The sequence below is a fragment of the Porites lutea genome, chromosome 13 (assembly GCF_958299795.1).
Source record: "Porites lutea chromosome 13, jaPorLute2.1, whole genome shotgun sequence".
Lineage (NCBI taxonomy): Eukaryota > Metazoa > Cnidaria > Anthozoa > Scleractinia > Poritidae > Porites > Porites lutea.
Genome location: NC_133213.1, coordinates 15,458,813 through 15,484,211, shown reverse-complemented (window position 1 = coordinate 15,484,211; position 25,399 = coordinate 15,458,813). Strand labels below are relative to the sequence as shown.

Sequence of the window (25,399 nt, the reverse complement as noted above, 5' to 3'; positions counted from 1 at the left end):
GCATGTAATGAATATCGAAGCGTTTGGCCTGTTTCCTTTTCCTTTCTTCTTTGACTCTTTCTGTTTGGACAGGAGGACTTTTCTAGTCACCGGCTCAAATACGAGGTCATTCATGATACTGGCAAATAGCTGTTATTTTTTAGATATTGTTCAAAACTTGCCAATAGACTCAGGAGCGAAGAAGGCTCATAGTCTTTCCCATCTTTGGTTCTGACCGAAATGATAAATTCGCAGATGTATTCGTTTAACTCCAGTGCTCGGCTTGCCAGTTTTCGCGCCAAGGATGACGGGGCTTGCCGTACGATCACTTTTCACTAGTGAAGTTTCATCGTTCGCGTCACTGATTGGCTGCGACTAAAAACAGAACGATTTTTTCATCACTGTCATCTGTGTGGATAAATCTCAGTACTTATAGAATAAAGAATATTACTTCATTCAACAGCACGTCAATGTTCACAGATTGTTTAGTTTAATAAAGCTAGTGTCCTGTTTTATTTCTCTAACAGCAGCTTTTTAATTTTTTTATGGTCCCCTCAGTGTTTGTATTAACAGAGTTTCACTGTTTGATTAAAGGTAATATATGTCAAACAGTCATGCAGACTTCTTGTGAATTAAGTAGGACAGTGTCATGAAAATTAATAACAAAAACAGTGCGATATACAAGAACTCTGTCAGTACAGTGCAGATAATATATTTTCTACCCTAACCCTCTTGCCTGAATTAATAGTAGAGAAAAATTGCCTGTCCCAGCAAGATGTACAGTACAACTTAATGATTGCTGGCCTGATAAGGCAGCTACAAAGAATGTTATTATATTTCTCTTAGTTTTGCAAATCACTGTACAGTACTTGTTATTATGAAACTTGGCCTTACAGAAGAAATTGCCTCTAAGCAATATTAAATCAAGCTACATGCAGAACAAACAAAAATAATCATATCTTTCCAGCATGCTCATTTTTTTTTAGTTATACCAGTGCAATCTATTCTAGGTTTTTGTTAATTCGGTCTATCTGTTTCGAGATCCAAAGCTGAAGTTTCCTTTCAGACGAAAACAAATGATAACATGAAATTGTTGCGAGGTCATGCAACAGGATAGGCCTTGTCTTTTAATCAGGTAAAGCCCTTTTGTAACCTTGTATGCTTCTTTTAAGGAATTTATACTTCAAACTAACAAACTGTGCGTTAAGAGACACTGTTCCTTTCTCTTCCGACATGTAAAATGCCAATGTCTTTTTAATCCATGGAAAATATGAAAATAATGTGGTCCATCGATCTTGGTTATCGGCCATGGCCTAAGTAACCGGCCTTCTCATGAAGTCGACATCTTTCCTGGTAGTAACTGTTTCCATAGCAAATATCAAATTCAGTTCTAAGGAGACTTCGTCTATTGGTATTATTGTAAAAGATTTACTTGTAAACTTGCAAAAGCATGGCATAGAAACCTAATTTAGATGAATTTTACGTAATAAAGTTAACCTTTTGTACAATATCGCATTGAAAATTGTGGCGACCCTGCTGCTCGTCATTAGAGTTCCTGTAGCTCAGTGGTTAGAGCATCCGCACAAGAACTCGGACGGTCGATCGTGAGTTTGATTCTCACCTAGAGCTCGGGAAATTTTTCTGAGCTTTCCTGGTGTTTGAATTCTCTTTCTTTGTTAATATTAAATATGCGTGGTAAATGGCGGGCTTTTATCCTCTGACTAATACTTTTTTATTGTTATTTTTTATTTGTTTATCTACTTTTTTCGTATGTAAGGCTGTAATTAGTTTTGTTACTTATTTTTACATTTTTTTATTATTTTTTTTTTATCATGTGCTGTAAATCAAAATTGTTATTTTGTCGTCAATAAGTAAAAAGTATATACCAAGGAGGCCCCAGTGTACATTTGAATATGGCCGTCCGTTACAGTAAGCGCACGAATCCGACGATTTGCGGGGAAAAAATAGGGACTGACTGGCAGTCTAGTACGCAAAAGATTTTCTTCCTTCATCAATCTCCCTTGCTACCTCAAAACTACCTGCGCTCAGACGGTCCTTCTGCCCTTTTCTTTTAAAAGAACGCCTGATCGCAGGTTTCCTCAAACAAGAGAGGATAAAGAAGGCCTCTCTTGCCTCAAAAGAAGAGCATTATGTTATCAATCATACCACAGGCTGCCCAAGCGAACAACTGAAGAGCAGCTCAAATAAAGCCTGGTTTTCATTTGCTGCCGAGCTACCAGCGACATTGCCGCCGGTACTGCCTGCGATGCCCTTCCGACATGAGAACAGAAGTCGCCGGTAACAGAGGCCATGAGTCTTCACCGCGGGCATCAGCCTGCGGAGTTGACTCGAGTTCAACTTCGCAGGCATGCCGGCGGTAAAGACCTCCGACTTTCTTGTTGCCGGCGGTCTTACGGCATGTTGGAGTTTTATCGCAGGCAGGAAGGCAGTACCGGCGGCATATGAGAACCAGGCTTTACCAAGAGAGATTACCTATGTAATAAGTTTAAAAAACGATCTTCTGTACATAATCGCACAACCCGTAATAATGAGAAGTTCGAAATCCCATTATTCAGGTCTGCCACCGGCCAACGAACCTTCGCCTATAGAGCAGTATCCCTGTGGAACACGTTAGACGAAGACCTTAGAAACGCTACAACTGTAAAGGCCTTTAAGAAAGCCCTGAAACTTGTAATGAATGAATGATTGTATGACAGTTAGCATTTAACAATATTAGCTTGTTAGATATAGTTTGCATTTATATTTGTAAATAGGTACTGAAAAACCTTTTTTGGGAGTATTTATTAAAGTTTTATTTATTATTTATTTATTTATGATCATTCACTCTTGGCTTTACGTGGACAGCAGCTAGTGGGAAGCATCGAACAAGCATTAATTAATCCTCTTGATTATTTGGGAAACTGTTATGGACAGTGATATAACAAATAGAATTGAAAACCTTTGAAGACTCCTCACAATTCATTTCAATCATGATCGATTTCCGTATCATTAGGGCCATTTATACGAGGAAAAATAAGACGCGTCTTAAATAAGACGCGAACTGTACCATTTATACGAGCATGTCTTTATATCTAAGACTGTTCTTGACTCGTTTTCATGTAAATGTTACCCGTAGCAACGGAAATCCAACGTGGCACGCCAAAAATTAACGCATGCGTACTATGCGTTCGCGTCTTATGTAAGACGCGAAGGTCATTTATACGAAGTTTTTCTCGTCTTAGCTAAGACGTGTCTTATCTAAGAACAGGTTTTAAGTGCTGTTCTAAAATAAGACGCGTCTTAGCTAAGCCGTGTGTTATTTTAGACGAAATGTGCCGTTTATACGGAAAGTTCGCGTCTTATTTAAGACGCGTCCTATGTAAGACGCGTCTTATTTTTCCTCGTATAAATGGCCCTATGGTTGGCCATAGCGTTCAAGTCGATCTAAACGAGCCTCAATTATTGTCAAAGCTGTCATTCAGGATATTTAGAGGCGAGTTTCCTGTCTAACGATCTCGCGAGGACGGTCTTTTTAAATTGTTTTTTCTCTGACTTTAATTTGAAATTGCGGGCAAATTAACCCCGCCTACGTTAAAACAGGAAGACGGGCATTTCCTGTTGTATCAAAAAACTACTTGCGAAATTAAAACGAAAGATCATGGTGAAAGTAAACATGGGCTAAATATTATTATTAGAGTTGTGATCTAGGCTAGAAATCTAGGAAGCTCTAGTTATTGAACTCAATATTTTCTTGTTAATTGAACGATTTTTTTGTCCAGCCGTTCGTGCGTAGTCATGTTCCACTGTCTGGAAACATTAGGACAGTGTTTGCTCAAGCAGGGTTCTTGACCTCCTTTCATTCATTGTTCGCCGCTCTGCAGAGGGACTTTATGGAATGTTTTTTTGATCTCGTATCGATATGAGTTAAGTTATCCGGTAATTGCATCATCGTCACGTGTCCGTTCATGATACCGTCGTTGAACGGCTTTGATGACAGCCGAATAGTTGTAGATTACTCTCGCTTGAATTTTCCTTGACTGCGAAAAAAGTCCCAATAATGTACAAAATCTGTTCATTTATAGTTCTGGGCATTATTGAACTGGTGGTAAGTTGAAATATTTGTCTATTTACTGAGTTTAATGAGTGACTTACTTAAGTTTTGTCTAGCTTAAAACACACCTCAGACGCGCCCACAGTTTTTATAAGTATCGGCAGTGTTGGTCACATATCTGAACCAAACATGACATAAAGCCAAAAACTCTAAATTGTATTTTGCTTACATGAAGGCTTGATGTAAATTGATGTACACGTGTTGCACATAACCATGTCCAAGAAACTCGAAAATTATCGTGACTAGTCTGGTTAGAGACACTCTGTTGATTGTGTCATTCCTTATAAGCGTTTCAACAGTTGCTGGTCCTATAAACGTTTTAGCAGCAGTTGAAGCGGGCGATTAATGCCGTAACTGAACCGACTCACCATAAAAGCAGGACACTTCGGACAATTTACATGATGCCAATCAGTAAAGATGTACCTTTTTTCTCGCTGGATCCTTTACATGATGAAATACAGCGGCACCTATATGCGGCTGATGTAAAGATGCAAATTAAGGAAATATTAGTTTAGAAATAATGCGCTGTGGAGAAATCTAGGAATGAAGTGCCTGATCTTAAACATGGCCAAGAAATTCCTGGGAATACTTCCTATAACGGATTAATTACGGGAAACGTTCCACCCGAAAGAGTGCCTTTCTTAGGCTTCCAGTTTACAATATATAAAGGAATTCCGTCCCGACCGGTTGAATTATAAGAATCGGTGGGGAAATCTGTAGTTCAGGTATTTAAAAGGACTTTTAGTTAAAATGTTCCGAATAGATTATGGTTGAATCATTATAAGGTATACCACAGGGGTATAACTTTTCTACAATGGTATGCATAAGAGTCTAAGGGGTCGGAACCCCTAGTTAATTCTACTTCTGCTCTCGCAAAACGTCTTAATCTCTAAGAAATGGAGCTACGAAATAAATGTTTTTTTATACGCTCATCAAGGTTCATGATCTTGGTTATAAAACCGAAAACACACGACCAAGAAACCAATTTAATTTGAGACTAAAGTGAGTCCATGTTATAAACAAGCCCGGGCTAAGTTGGATGACAAATGCAAATTCAACAAAACTTGCCTTATGATGTGTCAAGAGTCAAGAAGGGAATTATTTCTAATGAATAAAATTATGCTGCTTGATGCGTGTAAAAAAAACTCAAGGTTTTATTTCCCTCTTTCAGGTTAATAGCCGTAAAAATTATGCCCTTTAAATAATCAACTACCATTGCCTTTGGTAGATTGAAGATCTGAGTGATTTTATTTCATATCCTTAGAAATTCGACACTTATTTATCAAAAGTTCTAATTGACAGTATGAAGCCGTCAAACGGAAATGAAGCTAATACAGGAATGTTCGTCAACAGGAAATCCACATGTTTCAGGCATAACAAAGTACGAGTTGCTTTGAACGCTAATTTAATTTCAAATTACTTAGCCGTATAGGCTAAACTATTATTGAATCGCGGTTTCATGTCCTAATATCTTTTTTTCACTGATATGTGCCAACTCAGCAGAATCATGGCGAGCCGCAAGCCTTAGCGACCGAAATATGGGGGAAAATTTGTCCCCCATCTGACCAGAAGGCCATTGTTTAAATTCAGCCAAGCATAGACCGTTGACAGCTTGAAACCATACTTGAGCTGAAATGCGAATCTCTTTTCGTGGCCTCCTGTGAAGCTTTTTCCGACATATCTGTCAACCGCTCATTTTACCACACACTACACTAAAAAGCTGATGAGACGAACACAACTAAAAAATAGAACCTGATAGAATGAAAATCGCTCCAAAACAGCGCATCAGTTGGAAAACTTGTGGCGGTGTAGAGGAGTTTTGCAACAAACAGGGGATACCTCAGAATCAATATGCATTTAGTTACCGAAGATGAACGAAGTGCAGCGATTTAAATTTAATAGAATTTACATTAACTATAAATTCAAATAGTTTTTACAGTAGCTTTCTCTGGAGAGCAGAATTTAAATAGGAGACTTCACCGGCCTTTTCTCAAAAAAGGGAATAGTCCCGCTTTTAATTCTGCTCCCCCGAAATTTATATTTCTAAATCTAAGTAGCTTTCTTTTCCTTTTTAAAAAATTTTACGGGGGAATCGAAATGAATTTTGGTTGATTGGTTGCGTCCATCGCGGTTCCCCCTATTTGTTTTTTAACAAAATACCATTGCACAAACGGTCTCTATTATTTTTCACGAGCCATAACCAACCAAGTTCCCTTGCACTAAGCGAAGGCGACACACCCGATCGCTTGCTTTTTCAGGCGACTCACCCAGAAGAGCACGTGCAGACGGAACTTTGGTCGTTGTTTAGCTTTATTTTGAATCACTCAAAGAATAAGTTCAATTACGAATTCTAAGCGTTTAGTTGACTCAATACAATCTTAGCAAGTCCCAAACAAAAGAAAAATATATTTGGCAAACCGTTTTCCAAGACTATTTTACCTTATAAACTTTCCTAAGGCCTCGTTTTTTTACAGAAAGATTCATTTAATATTCACGTTTTACAAAGTATTCTTGCACTAAGCGAAGGCGACTCACCCGATCGCTCGCTTTTAATCAGGCGACACACCCAACATAAAAGCACGTACAGAATACCCTGAACCATGTTCATGAATTTGTTTTCGGTGAATTATATCAAAGCTCTCTGCTCGTGAAAAATAATAGAGACCGTTTGCGCAGTCGTATTTTATTAAAAAAAAAAACAAACAAATAGGGGTGAACCGCGATGGACACAACCAATCAACCAAAACTCATTTCGATTCCTCCGCAAAAATTTTTAAAAGAAAAAGAAAGCTACTTAGATTTAGGGCCTGTGAAGTACCTTAGGTAGGTCGATAGGGGTATGGGTAACACGAGCGTCTGATATTTTTAACGCGTTTCATTTCATTTTTGATCAAAATAAAAAGCTTTTACGAGGTTTATACTTGCATGGAATAGCCCTTATTAATGGCTTTGTAGCACAATTTGCTACCAGTGGGAGTCATATCCGCCTATTCGATACTAGGAAAACGATTATTTCCATAGGCAGAGCTCCGTCCGGCTGTGTTGAGAACGCATGCAACAACGCAGTATTACGCGATAATTACTGGCCTTATTGTTGTGCAAAGAGTGTTTTAACTGTAAGATAATTTTCTCATTTTAATGAGAAAAAAATTAATAAAATTGAAACAAAGATCTGAGCATGAAGTGACAACTATAAATCGCACTGGATCATGATGAAGCATTTAAACATCGGCAACAAGCAAAACAGTTGAAAAAAGGTCAGAGATATAGCAATTTGGCCACTACGTGTGTATGTATATTATAAAACACGGACGTCTATAATTTTCAACACATTCCTTTGTTTATCAAGAAAATGTCGCACGAAATTAATAGAGCTTTTCGACTTCTTTATTAGGGTACTTTTTGTACACAAAATTGCCTCCAGTGGAAGTTGTGCTGGGCCTGTTTCTTCCTAAACACGAGCTGTACGATCGGGAGCGCCACATTAAATTTGGCGGGCATTTAGGAGGTTTTGGCGCGGATATGTTCGAAGCAGAAATAAATAAATCGAACACCGTGCTTACCTTCAAGGAGTCTTACGATTAATCAAGTCATTATACAAACCAGAATTAATGTGTCGCAAGGTAAACCTAGTGATCTAAGGCTGAATTGGCCTCGCATTTGAACCAATGTGAAGAAGGAAGGCTGGCCATCTCTGGTTTTCAGAAGAGAAGCTTGAATTCTCCTAACCTGTCCTATCTGTTTAAATGTTCTTGAAATACCAATCGCTTCTAAGGGAAGCGATTTTGATCGCGAATCAACACAGAAATTCTCGACCAGGAAACGGCAAAAAGTAACCCACATATACTCCATACAAGGTGGCTTGATCGGGCTGATCCGATCCGGAGAATAGTCGAAAAGACCGCGCTCGACTTTATTTACATGTATTTACTCCACCTTGTATTGTTTTAACCATATTAACAGACAGTTGCGAAATTTAGAATTGTTTCATCGCCTCTGTGAAGATCACTACCGATGACAGCTAATCTGACCCCTGCTAACATGCACGAGGTCGGAGGTAAAATTCTAACAGGAAATTGAGTATAGCAACCGTCACTCAAGATAATTAGAAAAGGGACTTTACGCGGCTCCTCATGTTATCATCCGAAGCTTGAAAACGTCAATCAATTAAACCACAAAATTAGTTCCAGAACAATAGAGAATATTCTAGAATGTACTAGAATGTTGGGTGGAAACTGCTCGCCACAAGTTAGAGCAAACCGCTGGAGTTCCTTAACAATCGACCCACCGACAGTCTAGGCTTCATGAATGTTGGTGTTAGCAGCCTTAATATTCCTTCAAGTGTCACTTTTAGACACAAAGGTAACCCTCCCTCCCTCACTTTAGGTAATTTATTGCAAGGAATGGGAAGTGAACTTTTTTCGAAAGAAGTCACGCGCTGAAAATTTTCCATGTTTAATCAAGGCATCCCTTCCTGACTATAAAGTTTGACCAGTCAATCTCAAATAAAGATGTTTTCATTCTTGAAAGTTTACTTGCAAACTTTAAGGCCCGAGTTTAGCACCCTGCCACATACAAGACGTGGTATTAAGGCAGAAGGGCGTTTGCTTCCTCACCTGCAAATAAAAAGAAAGGCCACGACAATACTGAGCATTCTTCTTCCTGCCTCGTTTGAAGCGTTTATCTTTTGGTATTGTCTACCACGTCACTCGGAAGTGCATTGAAAATATTTGAATTACCTTTTGGCTATTTTGGGAGCTATCTGTTTGAAGATCTAAATAAACAATTGTTGTACTAGAGCCTATTTGAGCGTTGTCATGCATGATAGCCTACGTTTCGCAGCTATTGACACCTTCGGGCCGGACCTTCTCAAGTGTCCGCTTAATAGAGGTTGTAATAATTGTTTGTTAACGATCATCATTCAACGGTTACTCTGTACCGTGATAAAGTTGCATGTTGTTTAAGTTCAAGTTCATTACCTTTCATTACCAACTTTAATTTGATTGTAAATGCAAAAGCATTAACTGTCTTCACTACGTATTTCAAGGACGTAATCCAATACTACAATTGTCAATTCAGCCCGGTATCCGCTTAACGCGTTATCTCAATGCTTGTTACACAATGGAATGTTGCCATAGTTTCCTTATTATCCTGCATATTGGAACTACTTTTTTTTTTTAACGGCCGAAGTGTCTCAGCTTGTGTATTTATTTTTCTAGGTATCACAACTGCAATATTTTAACTGAGGTTTACAATATTGAAAGTGAAATTTTAAATACTTTTAAAAGTCAAATCCTTATATTTCCGTAATAGTTCCAAAGTCGATCCAATAGTTCCAATGGTTAACTATAGTTCCAGTAGTTCCAATGTATGACTATGATTGCAAGATTCTCTTAATCCGGTTAAACAGTAGTTCCAATGTGTTACAATCGGTTAAACAGTAGTTCCAAGATTCTCTTCGGTTAAACAATAGTTCCACGATTCCCTTGATCCAATAGTTAAAGGTTTACAGTCTGTTCTCCAAGTTTCCACAATTCAAGAGGTAGTAATTTCACTTTGATCCGGATCCGTGTCCAAAAGTCCAATCCGAAATGGCGACTTCGATGAGATCGATGATGAGTTTACTTTGAATCGTCAATAAAGAAACCTCACTTTGAAAGGTCTCCACGATTTCTTTTCGGCCTGTTGACATCAAATAACAATCATATCGTGAATTTATGAAGCATTTTTTTTGTCAATGCGTTCAGTCAATTTTCGTTGAAAACCACGCGAACGAGAGCAAAAAAAGAAAAGGAAAGGAGGGGCTTTCCCTTTGATCCCTGCTTTCTCATTGGTTGATGTGGTCTAACTGTTGATAGTTCCAAAGTCCTTTTACACACGCGTGTCCTGCATCGAGTCATTTTACGAGCTGTGCGGGTCTGACACAACCGGCTTAAGACTGAATCTCGCTCGATTATCTCGACTGCGACAAACTCACAACAATGTACAAAATTTGCTTCTTAATCGTGTTTGGCATCGGTGTGAAACAGGTAAGTGAGAACTTGTTTTGTAAGAATTTTGTTTGCATATTGCTGAGTTGAACAAACTACTTTGCCCTAATGGTCGTGTGTGAGTGCATGTACATGTATAACCTATGACACACCTCCAACGCGCCCACGGTTTATCACGAATTTTCTAAACTCTTAAGTAAACTTGCCGTTTGAAGCACAAGTGTTTTGTAATTATGTTGAAGAGACTAATATTTTCCTCCCTAGTTTGGTTTTCAAGAGGCGCGCCTGCTTATTAGTCATTGAATTTGTTTGCAAACAAGACACTAGGAAGTAACTGTACTGAATCCTGTAAAACGCGCTTCCCGCGAGTAATCGTAACTATAAATAGACTAAATCATTCTCTCTTTGACTAAATACAATCACGCAGACTTCGGCCCAGCACAATTTCTTTTAGTCATCAGAATGAAGAATAATTATGTGCTTTAAGGCTTTTATCACACGTTTGTGTGCAACGCGGAATAAAAAGCGGGCAAAGGCTGTTGTCAGTCGGGAACCGACCAAGGGATTGAAGAAGAAAGCGATTACTTTGGTTATCTATCCACATGATGTGTTCTCTATATTAATTAAGGAGGTTTCGTTGTATTTAAGTTCTTTTTCGTATATTTTATTATTATTTGGGCAAGGAATATGGCTTGTTGTGCCGATTACTGGTTAAATCGAGGTTCTACTGTATTTGTCCTTTTCCTCTGAATGATTTTCATCTAAATAGAAAGGCTGCCTTGTTTACAGACAGATCCGTTAAGAAACTGACTATGACTAAATCAATAAGAAACAATACGAGTTCGCCAATTTTCACTTGTTTAAATAAGTGTAAAGATGACCCACTTCATGGAGCAAATTATTCAAGAATATGTGCCTAACCCCATTTTTTCCGTCCCCCACGCAGAACCCCCTGCTAAGTAACGCTTAAAAGCTCTCCCTTCCCCTCCCACACCACTTATAGGTCCCCGGTAGTTAGTGGCCTATCAGCCAGTAAATTAAGAAATAGATCCAGCCTCCTCCAGCAAGTCTTGCAATGAATTCAATTTTTTTTTACCACGTTTTGAAGCTTAAAAACCAAGTAAACTCTTAAAGGATTTTGATCCGTTCTGCTGTGTAGTTAGTGTTTGAAACGCCCTTTTTTTGTTTTTGTTTTTACCACGTTATAAACCCTCCTCAAACCCCTTACGAAATTGTAAGCGGTAGTTAACAGTATTTGTAGGTGATTAAAAGTAAAGGTATAAATTAGGCTCTTCGTGTCCACTGCGTCATGATGTTTTTTCGGGGAGGAGGGCATCCGGCTTAAACAAGCCTGGGCATACTCCCTTATAACCAATGAAAAATTCTAAACTTCACTTTTTTATTGGGCGAAGTAAACACGTGATTGTGATTTCGGTAATTTATGCGTGCACATGTTTCGTGCCGAGCAAGAGAGTCAAGTAGATCAAGTAGATGTTACTTTGTTGGCGAGCTCACGTCATCTCTACAGGCGCTAAAATGATCATTTTAATCCTTATTCTTGGAATTGAAGCTAAGACGGTAAGCTTATCCGCAAAAAAATTGGCGTGTTATAGTCTATCAGCCTCTGCGTTAATAGTTAAGTATCGATCGCACACGCCCAGTGCTATTCACACGATTAAGAGCTCTGAATAGTTGTTATATTCAAATAATCTAAGGAAATTTTGTTTCATATGTATTTTTCCGAATAGTTTTCACCTATAGCTGAAAATATGATGACTGGAGGGAAGGAAAAACTCAAACTTGTTTTGCGAATATACACTATTCAGGTCCGATCACTAAGACGATACAACGTGGCAGTTCACGATTCCGTTCGGCTCCAATGAGCAGACACTGTGGAACGCCATCTGACGTATTTAGGATATTTATAAAAAATAACCCACCATCGAGCAGAAAGCATATAATGACTTTAAGCTTTCACAAAAGAATCCGTGTTTTGCAGTGGTAATCAATAATTAAAGCCTGGCACACGAGTATCATGTCATCTGTGTCATAACACAGTACGGAATCACTATTAAGAGTTTTTATTAATTGTTTTCTTTTTATAACACTCTGGTCAATCTAGCAGCTTAGCCGGTTTCGCTTTCCTCTGTAATTGGTCGTCCAAAAAGTCTCAATTAGCATCCCTTTTTACTAACAAACGTGCTCTCTGGTAGAAGAATATAGAACAAGTTAATCTTTGTTTTTCACCGCCATTATGATTGCAAGCAATAATTTGCTAAATCTTTTTTTAAAACGACAGATTTGCAGCGGTCGGAAATCCTTGCGTTTGGGAATAGGATTTCATTAATCTGATTGCGTGAATGTTTTTATTGTTCAGTAATAAAATATCTCTACCACCGCTACTCATATAAAAGGTTGTTTTGACCGCGCACTCTTTTCTTTTCAGACGCACACAAATGGGGTTATTATCTGCTCAAACCGTGCTGCGAAACAAGAACATTAGGATTATTAACATAAACAATTTTCAAGTCTGTTAATTAAGATCGTCTTTTTACTAACCCGTCACTTTTATCTGACTGATTTAAAGAGTTAAAAGCACTATCATCGAGCTTTAATCAAGGGTGGTTGACGGAGATCTACGGATAATTAACCTTGCCCCTACTGACGCTAACTTTTAACACCTATACTATCAACAACGAATTATCCAAAGCGGAAACCGTGCAACTCAGCCCTTTTGTATTAAAGCAACATCGAAACATCTAGAAAGATCATGATCTGGCTCAAAATAATGTGTGATCGTAAAGCAAGAATTGTGTTTCTAGGGGAAAAAATGTAACTGATTTACATAAATTCCACCTTTTCGGCGCTGAACTTTGTGCAGGCTTTTTTCTCTTTTTTGATCTTTTCTTTTACTTCATACAAAGAGAATGTTAAAAGTCACTTGTCTCAATAGAACAAAATGTAGTTTATTCATTGTTTATTATGATCTTTTATAAATGCCTACATTAGCATGGTCTGCTTGTAAAGTCGGCAGCACAAAACATCAACACCACACCGAATTAAGGTCGGGTTAGTTTTTCCACATCATAATTATAAATTAAACTGCAAACTGTCACACGTATATATATTTTTTTGCAGTGAATAGATCTTAACTCCAGTTGGTTCTAATAATTCCACGACAATCAGCAATGAAGTGCCATTGTTCAAAACCGCGTCGGATATACTGTACCCTGGGTTCCAGAGGCGAAGCCGCGTCAACGAAGAGAAAAAACCTTATTAAACCGTAAGCACGGTTTATTTCATAATAGGTATTTTGTGAACGGACCTTTGGAGCCAGGGTACAGATATACAGACATGATTCGCCAAAATTGGCCTTAGATATAACCCGGCAACATCAAAAGGATCAGTGAAGCCGATAAATAATAACCTTTGTGTGACTTTGAGACATGTTTTGAAATGTTAAGCTTTAATCTCTTGGTGACTTGACAGATAACATAGCTAGCAGGTCACTGAACGTAGAAAGCAGTTTTAAATGTGCGTTTAAAGCGGTATTAAACGTTTCAATTACCAGTATAAAATTATCCTTTTTTTTTTTTTTTTTTTTTTTTTTTTATCGCGATAATTCCACTTGTCAAATAGAAAAAAAAAATTGGCGGATTTTCCCGGAGTTGAATTCTTTAGTTAATGTTTGTATCGAAGTTCAGAAAAAAAGAAATTTGTAGTCTTCTGCGGTTACGTCCCCATTAAACAGTAATCGGCTACTGTTAAACGTGAAATAGCCGTCGGTGTAAAGACGCCCCCCCTCCCCTCAGAAAAAATTGGGAAGAGAGTCCCTCTTCCCGATTGTTTCTGTGGAGAGGGGGGTGTCTGTACAGGCTAAACAACGCGGAAAATCCCGATATTGAATCAACATTTAGCGCAGGCCGTATAGTTTGCTTTTCCAGAGACGGATATATTCACAGCAAACAACAAATAAGAAACGATATGATATTTCCTTTTGTGACTCTCACTTCATTTGATAGACAAGCGCAATGAATGGTCCATTTCAGGAACAAATTTTTAAATAGAGAAGCGTTCTAATTTTCTTAGGCCCGCAAAAATCTACTTCACACAGACGATGGGAAAAAGTAGACCCCCAAAAAACCTAATTTAAAAAAAAAACTACAGGAAAAGGTAGCCTTCGTGATGTGAGAAAGCGGGCGGGGAGCGAAAAGGATAGAAAAGGGAGAGGGGATATCAGTCGTCACTTCCTCTGAGTCCCTTTGAGCGGTAGTATTAAAGAAGCAGATAAAAGTGCAGTACCTGTACCTTGGTTCCGCTTTTGCTATCGCTAGACTGACGAGAAAAGTTGGTTGATATTCTATCGTTTTTTTTTTTTTTTATAGTTGCCTTCGTGCAGATGTCTCCAATTTCCTTTGTTGCACGCCGCGTGCAACAAAGGAAATTGGAGACGTCTGCACGCAGGGAATCGTTTTAGTCGCAGCCTGTTGTCTCGAATGGACACAATTTGAGCACCTGTTATTTTCCACTGAGCGGGAAACTAGAAAGATACTGCGGAATTTTTAATTTGTAGCCTGCAAGCAGGCTCACTCTACGTTTTTATTTTCATAGGGTCTTCTTCTCTTGATATGTCGAGCCGGTTGAAGAAGTACAAGGAAAAAATCAAACACAATGTTCCGATTTAGGGATTACCTCCGAAGATGGCATTTTATTCAAATACCGTGCGCGTTTGTACGGATTATCATTAAGCCTTTTTTCATAAATATTTGAAATTAGTTTCAACCTTTCATTGTATTAAGAAATATCCTGCCATTGATACGGAAAGTAGAATTAGTTTTGGCAGTTTCACAAAAAGAAATCTATATGTTGTGCGGCTAAACTGGGGGCTTTCCAATCACTTTGTAAAAAAGAAAGTCTCTTAAAATGACATGTCACTCAACATAGTATGCAATTATGGGGGGGGGGGGGGGAATTTCAAGGTCCACTTTCCCATTTCTTAACAACAGCTGCTTATTTATATTTTGTAGTGTTTGTGTTTGTTTCTTTTTCTTTTCATCTGTACAAAAGGTTTGAAGAGCTTACCCCGATCTACATCTTCTGTTACGGACATAAAAATGCGGGTCTCGAGTCCGCTTTTGTCTGTAAGCCGCAATGTTGCTCTTTATCTTCCTTTTTTTTTTTCTATCTTCTTTATTTCATTGGGTGCAAAAGAGAAGAGAAAAGCGAGTAGTGTTTTATCTTAACAACTGCCATCAATTACGGCTCTTTGACGGTGGCGCACGAATAATCAGAGAGTGGTCATGAGTTCCGGCTAGGCAGCAGGTTAAACAACTCACACGTCATCGCGAAGGGTGGCATACTGTCAGTGATATTAGATTAGGGGCTCCTAGATGCGTTTGCAAAAACAACTAAAACTATTTCTGAGCTATTTTCTGCAAGTTTCTATCGTGAGAAGATCCGTTGTTATTCCATGGCTTCAGTTCTGCTCGGAATTTTTTTTTTTCCACTGGTAATAAGAGCTAAAAAAAGATATGCTAAGTCAGCAAAACAAGAACTGGAGCACTTGAAAACGTCAAGTCATGTCACCGCTAATTCAATTATAGAACAATGCAGAACTTTTAAGAAGTTAGCCTTTTTGCGCAGGCTCTACCAGCGAGAGCCTAAAAACTGTCCGTCACACTCGGTCACCTGCCAGTCGATAGAAACTGCGGATAGCTTCCGTCTGTCATTTTAAGACACTTCGAAAAATGTCGCTGTTAACCGTGTGTCTACTCGTCCAATCAGCAATGTTGGGCTTTGAGGTAAGTGTTACACACGCACTCACAGTATCGATCAATTTATGCAAGGAATGGGCAAACTTCGAGCTTAGAGGAATTGCTTTCACAGAAGTTACAAGTCAGTAAATTTTAAAGTCTTAAACACGTGATAATATGTTTTAATCGCGAACGTATCTCCAAAAATTTTTGGACTAACTTCGCGAGATTGAAACATGTTATTACGTGGTTTTAGGCTTTTTAGGGCCCCATCCGGCGATCGCGACCTCACGCAACACTTGGAAATTATAGAGATCAGAGACGAGACCTCAATTTAGTCACGACTTCCTATCGTTGCTTCCTTGGAAAAAGATAAAATAAGAAAAATATTTGCTCTCTAATTACCTGAATGGTAATATTTTCCTATAAAGCGTCAATAATCGATGAAGTAATCGACGGTTGTTTTTTGAAGTATTACCTATAAACTTGGTAAATACCTTTATAAGAAGCATGCTATTACGGCACGCGTTCAATACGGGGAGTGAAAATCAAAGAACGCGGAAGCCTGGTAAATTTTTAAATAATTTAATTCGAAGTTTGTGACTCTCTAAATTAATATTTTGATATAATAAAACGCAATTGACTCGAGAGGCAGGATATTTTTGCTGAAAAAATTGCACTCCTTTAGGCGGAAAATAACGATACCGTCAACTTGACCCTATCTGAACCAGGGTATCAAAGAATAAGTCGGCTCTAAAAGCTCAAAAGAAAGACTTTCATAAAAGTCGTTCGTCGGATTTAATATGGCTCGGCACGAACCGTAACGACTGAGTGTCAAAATCAAGATTTATCGGCCACCTGGGGCAAACAAAATAAATGTTCTACTACACTGAACGCCAAAATAAAATAATAAAAACCCACTCCTTTTATTATGGAGTAATCACAATTTCACGTGATTATTGGTCTTCAAATAATTTTATTTGAGTAGTTTATCGCGGCGGAAGCTGATATTAGCTATTTGAATGCCCACTCAGTTAAACAAATTGTTTTGGAGAGAGCTTTTTAGCACCTAAAATATATTATGATAAGTTATTTTTAATGTCCGATAATTTCCTTTCAGACGCAAACAAAATGGTTAACTTTTTGATAACATGAATATATTGCCAGGCCATGCAACAGGATAGGCCTTTCCTTCAGATAAAGCCCTTTGTAGCCTTGTATGCTTCTTTTGATGAATCCATACTTCAAACTAACAACACTGTTAAATCAAATCTTACTTTGTCTAATTTCGCATTCTCTTCCAGTTGGCTACAGCGTCAACTAGCTGTCCGTCCGCCGATCAGTATTGGAATGGTACGTCATGTACCTCTTGCACCAAGTGCGGGCCAGGGTACGGAGTGAAAACAAAATGTAGCGAAAAGCAAGACACAGAGTGTCAAGAGTGTTGGCCTGGATATGATTGGTCAAACAACACGAGTATGGAACCGTGTATGGAGTAAGTTGAATTACACGCAGTAGCTGTGCTTGTAGTTTATTTTCGACAAATGAAATATTTGCTAGCAAATAGGATTTTTATGCTCCCTATCACTTCCTTCTTAATATTGTTGTATCATTATTGTGAAAAGGCAGAACTATTTTCCTTGTTATGTAATAGCAGCATTCACGTGGCAAGTGGCCAGCGGTATCCCACACGTACCACACGTACGCGCGATTCCGAGTGGATCAAGCACACTTGCCTCAAACTCGTGGACAAGTAAGCTGAAGCTTTTCCCCTCCCCACCCTGCCCAGTTGCCATGTTGTTTGCGTTTGTTGTGGCCCTCACCTTTACTGGGCCAAAGTTTCAACAGATTTGTAACATTCTTAACAATTTTATGTTTTGGGAAATTGTCATTTTGATTGAACTTATTTCCTTAATAATCTGGCTTTGGGTTTTTACCCATAGTCTTTACGTTCAATCTTGGTTTGTTATCTGCTTTTCTATCCAGCCCAGCAAACAGAGCTCAGGCAAAGCAGTTATATCGGCCTTTAAACCCTCTAAGGAAGTTATAGGAAGAGCATAAATAAGAGTTAATAAAATTAATAGACGTCTTTAGCTTTTATGTTTTAAAGGCCTCAGGGGAACTCCCCCCGGGGGGGGTACTTTAGGAATTTCTGGGTGGGGATGTACCGCTGGTACCCTGGAACCCTTAACCTATACCAGAGCTAGTTCAGGTGAATTTTGCTATCCTATACTAGAGTAAACTCCCCAAATCCCCCCTATCCTAGAGTAGCTGTTTTCCAGAAACTACTGAGGTCACTAGCATAGTCTAGCCAAAACAAACTGAGTTGCGTAAATTTCAAATTGCCAATTTGATTTTTTTATTAGCCTGAAATTCATCCGATTGCTTCGAGTCGTTTTCTCCTCTCAACAACGTCTGAATTGACCAGCCGTTAATGCCGTCCAGTGACGTCACTCACTACCCGAAAACCGGGTAGTGATTTTGATTGGTTGATTGTCTAAACATTCGCATAATTATGTATAATTATGAAAAATTTTAGCGGGATTGTCATTTGATATTCAGCGGATCGCATCCCTGGCATTCTTTCGTTTAGTTCAAACATTTCTATAAGCTTAATCTTTATCTTAAACAGCAAAATTGCCCTTGTCTTTGAAAGTGAAATGCTAAATTGAACTGCGAATGAAGAATCATCGCGGAGGGTCGGTAGGTGAGTTTTCATTCAGAGCGGCTTTGTGGTTTCGGCGGCCGGTGATTTTGTTTACGCGAAGTTTTCTGAGATCAATGTTATAAATCGATCTTCTTGTGATTTTTACCGTCAAGTGTGATGATTCTGTTAGCTTTTCTTTCTTGTCTCCTTGTTTTTTTCTTCGTTGAGGACCAAATAGCTTCTTTTCAATTAAAGCAAATCATTGTGTTTTTGAACTAAGTGTTCCGTGTGTGTGTTTATTTCATCTGTTTCATGGCGTGATTGCGACCGAGTTTGATTATAGAATTTAGTACAACCGGTTCAGAGTTGTACCGCATGCAGTTGATAGTTTGAACGTTAAACATGAACTACAATCGAAAAAAATAAAGCAGTTCTGTATCATGGAGACATTTCCAAACGATATTTCTCGGTTTGCCACTTGAAAATTGTGTTTTGCTTTTTGCATGAATTAAAGCAAAGGTCAAGGAGTAGTGACGTCACTGGACGGCATTAACGGCCCGTCGATTCAGACGTTACTGAGGGAGTAATAACGACTCGAAGTAATCGGATGAAATTCAGGCTATTTTTTTATATGTTTGAGTGGCAATTCCCCGTTTCCCTACTCCAGATAAAATCTTCAACCAACTGATCAGTTTCCTGAAAAATGATACCCTATTCTAGACCCAAACGCTCTGATTTATATACCCTATCCTAGAGTAAACTGCTTGAAAACCATACCCTTCACAGCGGCACATACCTATATAGCCCATATATGGCAGTGCCCCCCCCGGGGAACTCCCCCTTTGACTTTTCACAAATTACGAGTACATATGCATGGGAATATAAAATGAATTTGAATGAAATAGTCCTCTAGATTATTATCACATGACCTACGTTGGGAAAACAATACATACAAGCTAAAAAGGTCTTACTATTGTTTTGCGCACTGGTAGGTTCGTAATTGAACGCTGTCTCAAAATCAATGCTGCGCACAAAAATGAAGGGTGAACATTGGCCTTAGAGAAAGATGGGTTAATTAATTAATTTAATATTTAATTTATTAATTTAATTAATAGATGGGTGTTGTATCGAGGTGTTTATAATATTTGAAAGTTTTCCTTGTTTACGGGCTAAAAAAGCTTAAAAAGGGTCTTCATTCTACACTTTAGACTAAATGGTAACGCCGATGTGGGTGAGCACAACACAAACAAAATAAAGTCAAAGTTAGAAAAAGTTTCTTCTCTTATCATGTTTAACAGACAAGTTTCACAAACAGAACCAATTTACAGGAAAGATGAAAGCATATAGGCGAAAAAAGATGATAATTGGTTTGCAGTTCTTTGTCGAAAAACAAAAATTTGCAAAATATATATCTCGAAAGAGTATTGATTTGTAAAATTATGCTCTCCTGGGTTTTTTAGACAGTTAGACATTTTAAGGTTGGGTTATTTAATTGATCGGTGTTGTGTCGTTTGGCACTTTTGGGCTGTTTTAGATTTACGAAAATGACACGCTGAGCCAAAAAAGGAAGTGTTAGTGTCCTTAAAACAGTCCCATAGTACCGTTCGACACAACAATGGCCCAGTCTCTGGCTCAGCCACAAACTGGCCAATAAAACAAACCTCATTAAAAAAAGCATCTCTCTCTCTCTCTCTTGACAGCTGTGTAAATGAAATCTCGGAATGTCCGGAAGGAAACTTCAAGATAATTCGCAACTGCACAACAACCTCCCCGACTATATGCAAGGGCTGTGCTGAGGAGCATTACTTCCATTCAGGCTACGTAGAGCATGGAGGTTGTGTTCCTTGTTCACAGCCATGTGGTGTTTTTTATTTAGAGACGAGAAAATGCGAAACCGCTCATGACCGTATCTGCACACCATGGAATCCACCTACAATGGTGGGAAAAAGTAAGTATGTTAAAAATGGACCTAGCGCTCTCAAGGTGCCACCTCGGACCTTATTTCCTTTATTATTCTTTACTTCCTTATATTAATTAACTTGTTTATTTATTTCCCATAGATCTCAATTATGACAAATTACTACCTATTTTTGGTTCGATCTATTTGTTAAGAATAACTCTTAAAATTTCTCTATTTGGATAGAGGAAAAATAGGAAATGACTTAAGGACATATCAGGGAGCCTCAGGCATAGTCAAGAAAACTGTGTTAATATGTTTATTTGTTGTTTTTGTGGTTGTTGTTGATGTTGTTGTTTTTTTATTTTTCTTTTACTGAAGTAGTGTGTGTGTCGGTGAACAGCTTTATGGGATTTTATGATTTTATTTTCCGGCTGGTTTCATCTGTGCAAATGGGACGGAAAATGATTTTCCTTTCAATTCAAGTTTATTTCAAATATCTCTGAATTGACTCAAGTATCATTTTTTTTTTTTTTTTTTGTACAGTAAGATGTTACTAACCCCGATTTTCATAAACAGCTACTGTAAAGTTAAATTTAACGCAGGGAATTGATACACTACTTCATTCTGATCGTCTTTAAGACAAGCCTACGCAGCGCAACTGTAGTCTTAAGACATGTAAGAGGTCCGATATCCATCTTAAAACTTTGTCCTGGTATCAAGAAAAAAGAGAAGCCAGGGAAAAGAGCACTGTCAAAGGTCGTGCATCTATACCATAATGTCAAATTTTAAAATTGATGGGGAATAGTTTACAATATAAAACCGATGTCGCACTCAGATGAATTGAGCAAATGATTTTTTTTTAGTTTGTTTGTGTGTTGTTGTTGTTGTTGTTTTTTTTGCTTTGTCTTTTCGTTTGAGTTTTTCTACAATCAACTTTCTTTATTTAGTTTATTTATTTATTGATTTATTGATTGATTTTTCCACAAAGGTAATATTACTGACAGTAAGAAAAGTTGTCCGGGGTAGAAGGATCACCCGCATACATGAGCTACCCTGGGCAACCCAACTTTTAAAACATTTTCTTACAAAAGGTGACGAACCGTTTGCATGAGAGACAAAAGTTGGCTCGGCTAGAAGGGTGACCCGCCCAGCCGGGTCACCCCTTTGTGATGGTAGGGTCACTCTCCTACCTGGGCAAACTTTTCTCCATATAAACACTTTGGCTCGCCCAGGCGGGTCAACACGGTGAAGGTGAGACAATCAGAGCATGCGCGGGAGCTGTTTTAGACAATAGGAACTTTGAGATCCAACGACGCGACGGCAACTAGGGCGTCGCTTAAAAAGTGAATTTGCGTTCCTTCAGTTTTTATAACGCTTATTCCTACCTACTTACTTTGTCAAATGTAGGCAAACCCTCCTGAAGCTGAATTTCAAGGGACCATAGCCAAGCTCAGATGGGAAATAAAATTTCGTCGTTGCTTGTTTACGTCCTCCATGAAGGTGATTTTACACCGGACGATTCCAAACGACGAATTTCAGCGTAACACAGCGTTGCAATGTTGGAACCATACAGTAACCGTTGGAAACAATGTTGCAACCCTGTGTTTAGCTAAAAATCGTCGTTGCGAATCGTCCCGTGTAACATCACCTTAAAACGCAAAATGTACAAAAACGGGTGATGCACGTACGAAGTTGTTCAGTTTGCTTATTAAAACAAGTGTTTTTTGCCGTTCTCGTTGTTGTCCGAGTTGTTGGATCTTAAAGTCCTTAACCAGAGCATAGGCAAGCACTGTTGGGTCGGACAAAGCAGTCAGCTTTCTTCTCAAAATACGTATAACCCCTCGTTAAGGTTGACTCGGCTGGGAGGGTGACCCTTTTTCCCGCGACAATTTTTCTTTACATAAGAGGGGCCTAAGAACATTTTATAGTTAAACAATTAATCATAAAAGTAACGTTAAAAAAGAAAGAAGTTTCGACCATCTGATGGTCATTTTCTTCCCTGCTATCAGTGGCCTCTTTTCCCTGGTATGGGGCAAAGAGGCCACTACTATCAGGGAAGCCATTTTCAACTTCAGGATTTATAAGAAGTAAAAAATAGAAAGTGCATATATACAATTGTGAATGGACTAATGAGATACCGACTAAAAACTGATGGGACTAAAAAGCGCTCTACTCAGTATCTCATTAGCCCATTCACAATTGTATATAAGCGTATGCTAATTTTCACTTCTTCTCCTGAACTTGAAAATGACCATCGTTCTTTTTTTAACGTTAACTTTAATTCATAGTTAAATCCGTTTCGAAAACTTTGCTTAAAAAAATTGTCAGTTTTAAGTAAGTATATTGATAATTACTATCAAGTAAACGCGATAAGTTTTGTTTTAAAGGAGCCAGGAGAGGACAGGTTCACTGACCATGTCCACCGATCTATCTTTACAGCGTCTACTCCTGTCCAAGATCAGACTACAAATAGTTCAAGTAGCGGCCCTTCCTCAAAGGCAGTCACGGTCACAGAACTTCCCGCGCAAGAGAACGTAAAGAATGATGTACCCGAGAAAGCAACAGGGGAAAACAAGTTATTGTTTTTGTTGTTCCTCCTTTTTGCCTTCCCAATAATAGGAATTGCTGTATTCTGTTGCAAAAGAAGAAAGAGTCGGAAGCGTGAGAAAAAGGACGCCAGAAAGGTTGAACAAACCTGTCCTCTGATGTCACGTAGATCACGTAAGTTACTAACAGAAGTAGAGAGAGCTTTATTCGTATTCCTGCAATGTTGTGTAAAATGCAAGGGGTAACGACCATAAGTCTTTAATTAAACTTCCTGACAAACGAATCAGTTATGCTTGTACTAATGCTCTGGTGACTGGCCAAGTCCAAGATTCCAACCTCCCTATCCATGAAACTATCACTAGTCAATCACTCCCCTTGAGTTAAGATTTATCAGTCAGAGCAACGTTTTTTTTACTGGGCTAGCCCGCAGGAAAATTTCCCAGCCTGCGTAGCTATTGTTTTTTGCGCCTGTGAGAGTTTTGGGGGCAAAGCCGGCGCTAATGTATGAAGGAAGCGAGTGCCGAAGGCGCGAGAAAATTCAAAGCGTCTCCTCCCCATTCTTCGCACGGCTTCTTGCTCCTACTAACGATCCCACCGGCTACGCAGGCTAGGAAAATTCCTCTGGGTTTGAGTTCATTTCTCACTTGAAACTCTTATCAAATTGTCAAAAACATTTCGTATTAACTCAATATCTTTCATCCCTATTATAAGTATATGTATGCATTAATATATATGTATTCAGGTGGGCTAGTTTCTTTTTTTCTCCAGGTGGCTTAGATACGTTGGTCCGAGACCTAGTTGTTGAGGACAGGCGGAAAATCTCAAGTTGGCTTAATGAAAAAACCTCAGATGGTAAATTGCAAGTTTACTTAGTCTTTAATTTGTTTTATGGGAATAACAGGCGAATTGAAACCATTCATGGAAAGCTTGAACGAAATTTTTCGGAGCTAAAGAATAGGCCATTTCCAAGTTCCAAAAACCCTTACTTATAAAACGAGGCTAAGAGCAAAACCTCTGTTGCGAAAATGAGTTTTATTTGCACGAGAATATAAAAATCATTTTCATGTATAGCTTCGCACTTAGCCTCACTTTGAAACAGAGGCTTGGAACAACTAATTTATAGGAAACCGGCTATGTTCTGTGTTCTTGGTGCCTCCGCTAAGATCTCAACGGTCAAGCGATTTTACAGCCACTTTGTTTTTCTCGTGTTCTCCTGCCATTATCTGGAGACTACGCTTCCTAGGTCAACCATTTGTGTTTTCTACTGACAATTTTAAAAACAACTTAAAGAGTTTCTGCCTCTTTACTTCCAGAGGCTTCCCAGGAAAAAAAATTAATCGATGAGGAAGGACAGCTGTCGTCAAGTTTCGTTTGAATAGTCACATATCAGGATTTCATCCAAAGAATCAAATGTTAGAACCACATGGTACAGCATAATAAACAGTACTCACAAGAAAGTACTGCTCAGTAGCCTTCTTTTGAATGGTCACACTATGGGATTTCATCGATACCCAAAGCTCTAGTGTACAGTACCACAGGAAAGAAGTGCTTTCATTTTAACTTTACGATTAATTTATTTTTTAAATTTCATTCACATGCTTAAAAGTAAGAACCATTGTGAATAGTATTATAATTGAGTAGCGTTCATCTCACGCTTTTTTTCACAGTATTTTTGGAAGTAAATAAATGGGTCTATGGAAATTTGATGAGTTGATGAGTTATACCAATTACATTTTTGTTCTTTGTCAATTTAGGTTATTACCACTACCAATTAGTTTCAGAAAAACTGGGATTTTTACAAGAAAGTCGACAATGGAGTCGATTTGACAACCCTGCAGAGAAATTTCTAACCGCTTTTGGTGAAAAGGAAAATTGCACCATTTTAAAGTTAGTCGACGCTTCAAAGCAGGTGGGGCTGACTCTCTTTGCCAGAAAACTGGAGGAGAAATTCAGCCAAACAAACCATGGCCAACGCAGGGACGAAAATGCAGAGGACCAGGTGTAGTATAAATTAGATAAAGGGGATCTTTACTTGCTTTGTTGCCGCGATGTAAATCGTGTGACGATGCTCAAGTGAGTTTTCCTTAAAATTCGGACATATGGACATGCGCCGTCATGCACAAAGACTTTTGATTTACATTGAGGCAACAAAACATGCCAGCGAATAAGGACAACAGCGTTGTTTTTGACAGAGTCGTTAATTCGAAACCCTTATTCATCCTCTGGCCAATCAAATGAGCCAATCAAACCCCAAAGTGAATGTATTACGTTCGCAACGATTGATTTTGTTTTACTAGCTCCTGATTGGTTAAGAAAAGAAACACGTGCTTTTTCAGTCAATCACAACTAAAGGGGCTGTGTAACGGCAGTCCAGTTCATTTTGTTTAATTTTGCCAATTACTCGCCCTCGATCGCTATGGAACTTTAAGTAAGCAAAGAAATTACATGTAAATGACAAAACCAGAGATCCGA

At 38.6% G+C, this 25,399-nt stretch overlaps 1 protein-coding gene across 2 annotated transcripts in view; it reads left to right on the top strand.

The window, feature by feature from the left end:
* Positions 1–25,138, top strand: part of LOC140923004 (uncharacterized) — a 42,209-nt gene extending 17,071 nt beyond the window's left edge. For both annotated transcript variants that reach the window (XM_073373056.1, XM_073373057.1), the window contains exons 2-6: positions 17,138–17,328; positions 20,181–20,428; positions 22,820–23,101; positions 23,696–23,779; positions 24,682–25,138. In XM_073373056.1, coding sequence (XP_073229157.1) covers positions 17,138–17,328; positions 20,181–20,428; positions 22,820–23,101; positions 23,696–23,779; positions 24,682–24,932 — 1,056 coding nt within the window. In that variant the 3' untranslated portion in view covers positions 24,933–25,138. The remainder of the gene's footprint in view (positions 1–17,137; positions 17,329–20,180; positions 20,429–22,819; positions 23,102–23,695; positions 23,780–24,681) is intronic.
* The last annotated feature ends 261 nt before the right edge of the window (positions 25,139–25,399 follow it).